General features: G+C 44.9%; 1 protein-coding gene across 2 annotated transcripts in view; it reads right to left on the reverse strand.

Moving 5' to 3' along the window:
• Positions 1-1596, reverse strand: part of notch3 (notch receptor 3) — a 31778-nt gene extending 30182 nt beyond the window's left edge. Inside the window, exon 1 of one of the 2 annotated variants that reach the window (XM_048990595.1) lies at positions 1203-1596. In XM_048990595.1, coding sequence (XP_048846552.1) covers positions 1203-1263 — 61 coding nt within the window. In that variant the 5' untranslated portion in view covers positions 1264-1596. The remainder of the gene's footprint in view (positions 1-1202) is intronic. The other variant, XM_048990596.1, reaches the window with a different exon arrangement.
• Positions 1597-6000: the final 4404 nt, after the last annotated feature.

Raw genomic sequence — 6000 nt, forward strand, 5'->3', positions numbered from 1 at the left:
TATCTGCTGTCCACAAAAGAATATGAATTGGGGCATTATTTTTAGATTTTCGAAAAATATTTTCGCACTCATTACTCTTCATTCCCATCCCCCCACTAAAAAAACTAAGTTCAATTGTTAAAGGTCTTTGTTCGTAAAAGGAGGGGGGTACATGGATCACTACCCTACCCCCCCCCCTTCAGTCACACACAAACTCCTACCCCAACCCCCATCCCCGCCACCAAGCATGAAGCATCCCGACCCCCCCCCCCCCCCCCAAAGCAAGTTCTATACCAAAAATATAACGCCCCGCATAAAACATGATGCGTGCATTGCCTTGCAAAGTGTCACACGTTTAAAGATTTCTATCACAATCCCACAACTTGTTGAATGCGTTAGTTGACGGCTGCATTCCATCCGCACAGTCTGACCTGCACGAAACCGGCTGGTATGCTCAACATCCCATTGCGTTTAATTATTTTCTCACGGGGGTGTTCTGCCTTTCAGAATTGCAATTCGTCGAACAACCACCCCGCTGTGACAGACGGGGCTCCTCGGCTGTACCTGAAGAACCTAAATCAAATCTGCGCAAAGCTGGTTTCACTGACGATTGCAGCGGATTCATGTACTAAAATGTAGGTAAAGGTACCAAGTGTAAAACTATATATAAAAAAATTAATAAAAAAACAAAACATTTAAAGGAACGTGCTGAAAAATCTTCAGCTCTTTAACATTCACTGAAAATCACAATAAATTGGATGCACTCAGTCAATTCAGTGTCACGGAATAGGACGTTTTTGTCACACAACCAAACCACGCCGCTATGAATCTTGAGAGCGTCACGTTCTCGTGTAATATGAAAAGGGAGACAATTGAGGCCCATCTATTAAAACTTTGTACGTTACTGTCTTATTTATTTGCCGCCTTACAACTAAAGTAAAGAGGTCCCATTTCCAGTTTTGGGTTATGTTATCCTCGCTATCGTTATTTTAACACGGAGGCAAGAAGTGGTACCGAGAGCCGGTGAAGCATGTGAATCGCGGCATGAGGATGACATATTACGGCATGGAAAAACTGCACGAAAAGCATCTCTAACCACGAAGCGGCACGTACTACAGGTGTTCGGAAACGCATTTTAAACTTTTGCAGGCACATCATCATTATGGCAAACCTTTGCTCTCTCCCCCCAATATCGCAGCAATCGAATGGATGTAAATCTTTACCTTCACAATAGTGGGTCAGGGATAAAATCCACATTAATATCCAAATACTGTAATTCCCCATCCTTATGGAAATTTGTTCCGACTCTTCTCTTCAAATTGTTCGCAATAATTCATCCATTAAAAATTCACACAATGGTCAAAGTTCCAAGAAATCACGGTGAAATGGGATAGCGACATAAAGTTGGATAAAACACAAACACACGTGCTGGTTAAAATATGGGCAAAGACGAATAACTGAATATAGTCCAATTCTGTAATATCTATATATTTTTTCTCCGCAGCACTGACCCGGCCGCAGTGCGCATTCAAACACCCCCGACAACTTCGAAACTTTTCTCTACTTTACTGCAGGTCAGAACTCAAAAAAGAAATGTAGTATTACTCCGCCCTCTTCTCCTCCTCCTTCCCCTCTATCCAGAGAAAGGACGGCTCCTTCCGCCTTAAGACCCACAGAACCCAACCAATCTCCTATGATAATATTTTTAATATTACTGTACAATAAACTAAGATTGTTTAAATTGACCGGTTTGACCGCACATCTAGTTTATGATCTTTCCATTAAACTACGGACGGAAGATTGAAAAAAAAAAGTTTTAGGAAACTATTTCTCATGTACTGATAATGTCTTTGTTCCCAGCAACTAATTCTTAACGAGTGTCCTGCCAATGGGACAATTAACGGTATCTCCTGGGACGGCAGTGGAATGTCTGAACTCAAAGCAAAACACGGGACAAGCTCTCGTGCGACCAGGGGAAACTGCAATATCTACATCTCTTGCATGAAGGAAACCTTAATGTTGATTTAACAACAATAACTTAAGTGCATTTTTTTATTTTATGAGATGTATGATTAGCGTATTTATTTGAACAACGATGCACACTTTAGGGTGTTTTCGAGAGGTTAGACGATTTGACGACTTTATAAAATCAGGCGTCACACGCCAGAATGTGATTACTAAAGAAAGCACAAATCTAAACGGGTGATGGTAGGACACTGGCAGAGCAGGCCATGAAGACTTGCTGTTTTGTCTGTAATGATAAAGCTGAGAAAACGTGCTTAACCTTGGAGTATGCTGTTCGAGACGAAAAACAACACTAAGTCTTTGTTTCACTGCAAAAACGACACGAGGTCACCAATGATGGGTGATCTATGGAAGCTACTTCGACCATGATGCAACTCGGATCATCAGAAATGTAACATATCTTGACAAGTGAGACCCCAAAAATATAAAAAGCTCAACAAACAAATTTATTAACACAGTGCAACTTAGTGTAAAGTTTGACAAATTGAAATACAACACCTGCAGACGTTCTGGTCGAAAGAGCTAAATTAAGGCCTTAACATAATTATTTTACAGCAAACCGTAATAAAGTTAAGTCTGGGAGATAGCGTCCCTGAGTGATTACATATTGGGCAGTTCATGCAAGAACTCATTTAAGAGAATTAAGTGAAAAGGACAGGAAAGCCGTCCAGTTAAAGGAAAGTCGATTACTGCAGCACTGAACCGCGTAGGTTAAGGTTTAATCCAGACTGTGCCACAGTGAGCAATCCGAGACGACAGGGTCTTTTTCACGAGGAGGGTTTTGTCTTCTGCTGTTCTATGCGTTTGCGTTTAACGCTTCAGTGCAATTCTAAGGAAGGGCGTTATCTCGGAGAGCGGCACTTCTCCTCTTATGTCATCCCGCGTCCTGCTGAAGGCGACGCCTTCTCCGTTACTTAAACCTTGGCCGTGCAATTAAACCGGGACACCCCGACCATAGAAACGAAATAAAAAAAAATCTCATAAGTGTCTTGAGGAAAAGTCAAAACGGCGGGGCCGCTGCTTGTACAGGCGGTCTTCGAGTTACGTGTCTGCGCTTTTAACTGGTGTGTTTCCTGCAGCTCTGCGCACAAGATAAGGATTCGATTGCATCGGATTTTATTGTTTATCAGTGGAGCGTAGGTTAGGTCTAAAGCATAAACCGAATAACAATCTTCCATCTTGCTGTCACGTTACACTGCCAAAAAAGTGATAATATGCCTTCTCCATCTTACTATCTTTGCGGTACTCCGCAGCTATCAACAGTTCACGTATTATTGGATCAAAATTTGTATTTCATTCACTTCACGTTTCCTTCCCTTCGTAGTTGACATATTGCACCCTGACGTTTAATGTGCGTTGCTGACGGAGTGCACAGTATTGTCCAACTGTAACCGAGGGAGGCTGTTAAAAAATAGTATTCTACAGGGAAATGACGAATGGAAAGCAACAGGTGAGAAAAGCCCTGCTGACGCCAATAGTAGGGCAAAATATGGAACAAAAACACTTTAATGAGTGTGTGTAAGTGACTTGAGGGGAAACCCAAGATCAGCACGGGATACTCAGCTTCTGCACAATGCATTTTCGAGCGCACCCCTGCGCAAAGGGAGTCCCGCGAGGGAGCCAGAGTCATTATTTAACACAACATTTGCTCCAAGTCTTAGCTGTTATATTCCCATTTACATTTCCACTGATATTGGAAGCAATACTTCCATTCGGGTCTACGTAAGATAACCAAAAACGTTTATTTACCCAAACAGTGTAACTTTCCGCACCGCATGTCATCACTCCATTATCTCTGCAGGTTTTATATAAAGGTGTTTACAATGATACGGATGGCGTCCGTGTGCAAAATCAGCAACCTGGCAAATTAGTGGTTTCAACTTTGTCGTGCTTTTGCGACATTGCAGAATGCTTTTTTAGTACCCGTTTACACTTCTTACGTAGTCTCAATTAAATAGGTAGCATTTTATTTTCTGAAATGCGCGTCGCCGTGTTAGTGTCCCTAAATGCGAGCACCTGTAGATTCATTAAACATTAAAATGACCAAAGTTTCTTCATTACGTACCTGTATTAAAAAGCGCATTTTAAACTAGACCAGTTTGTGGTCCCTACAGGGCTGTCGGCGTCTATTTGGGCTTGTGAATGGTTGATTACTAATTAAGTCTAATTAATGCTCATTCAGTGACGTGCGAGTTAGTTTACTGGATGCCGTTTGTGTCTGTGGTTTAGTGGCGCCTTTTCTTTATGACAGCTGAAGCTTGGCGTGTAGCGGACTTGAGTCGGATTGCTGACTTTTATGCGGGTCTGTTTCCATGCTCTCCGGCCCGTACAGACCCTAAAAGGTCAGGCTTTGGCCGACTTAAGCTCCCCCTAACCTGATATCGTGGGTCACGCCTCGTCTTTAGTGTTCTGGAGCTGGCGAGTTTTCTTGTATATGGTGTTTGGATTCACGCCTGAACACACACAGTTGGATTTTCCATTTTTTTTTTAAATGTCTCTGCTCTAACTCCACTGTGATTCTTTTGTGCATTTTCGCTCCCCTTTATTTATTTTTAAGTAACTTGCTCAGTGGAAGCATGGCGATATTCTGGCTTGGAGGTGCTGATGCAAGTTAAACTGCTTTGTGTGTGAGCTGGAGTGGTTTGATTAATTTTGCAGTTATTCAGCATCCTTTGCATGTTTCATGTTACAATGAAATCTGACAATGTTAATTGGTAGTCTTTCACAAATCTGTTTCATTGCAGGAAAATCAGGCTTAAGTAGAATTCTTCAAAACAAACACACGCACACACACACACACAAATGCATGCATTCGCTGTTGGACCTTTGACTCCATGCATAACACAGTCTATCCAGACGCGCAGAGTAACTTTCTCACACACGTTGTGTAGACATTGGGTCACTTCTGTTATTTCTGGCCCTTAGCACAACAGTCGCCAGAGTACATGTGTGGGTCTCGACGCCATCGTCTGCCTGGATACGGTAAAAAAAAAAAAAATCACTGGGGACCCTAAAAGCGTTTCATTGGACGGCTCCCCTACTTCCCGTGTTGCCGTGACGCCCCTCGCCGCGGGTTTCTTAGAGCCCTCCAATGGCACCAGGAGGTCCGGAGTGCCAGGGCTGGTCTACGCCACTGTGGAGTGCCGGCGTCCCCCCCCCCCCCCCCCCCCCACCTTTTGCTGGTGGGTCCCCCTGTGACAGAGGCTGCTTGTCTGGGAGCCCCCCCCCCCCCCCCCCCCCCACCCAGGCACGATTGTGCATCTCCAGCACGTCGGCACCTGCCTCCACTTCCTGCCCGGGGGTCTTGCTGCAGGACTCTCCCCCTCAAGGGTGCGCAGATTGGCACGGGGGCCTCGTTTAAATGAAATGGCCCCCACCACAGCGAAGTGCAGCGCATGGAGGCGAAGGCGCGGGCTGGGGGGGTTTCTGCTGGCCATATCTTGTTTTTTTTTCCTCTCCAGTTCTCTTCTGCCGTTGATCCAGCTGGGCGTTTCGACTGAAGGAATGTGAGTGCAGCCCAAGAGTGTCCTGAGTTTTCCGCCGATACGGCCGCTGTCCAGCAGCCCGGCGGCTTGGCGCGCTTCCACGGAGACGGCCGCACTGCGGGCGGGGAGCGGCTGGCAGGCGCAGCGCAGGGCCGTCACTGACTCATCCGCCACAAAAGTCCTTTGTTTCGCTGCCTCTTTTCTCAATGAGTTCCAGGCCACTACCAGCGATGACACCAACTCTCTCTCTCTCTTTTTTTTTTTTTTTGCGATTAAAAAAAATAAAAAATTCTGGCTCGGGATTCCTCCTGCGTTTCGACACGGCTGTTGCCGATGCCAGAGAGTTGCAGCAACGTTCGTGGGCTGTTAACAATTTCTAAACTTCTCCCCAGGTAGTCAAAAATGCCTAGACCGTCGTTGTAATACATGCACACACAGTATCCATCATGATACTTTGAACAGTATTCTTTTTTTGTGGGGGGTGAGCGAGCTGAGAAGGGTTTGGAAATTG

Source organism: Brienomyrus brachyistius, chromosome 22, assembly GCF_023856365.1.
Source record: "Brienomyrus brachyistius isolate T26 chromosome 22, BBRACH_0.4, whole genome shotgun sequence".
In the NCBI taxonomy this organism is placed as follows: domain Eukaryota; kingdom Metazoa; phylum Chordata; class Actinopteri; order Osteoglossiformes; family Mormyridae; genus Brienomyrus; species Brienomyrus brachyistius.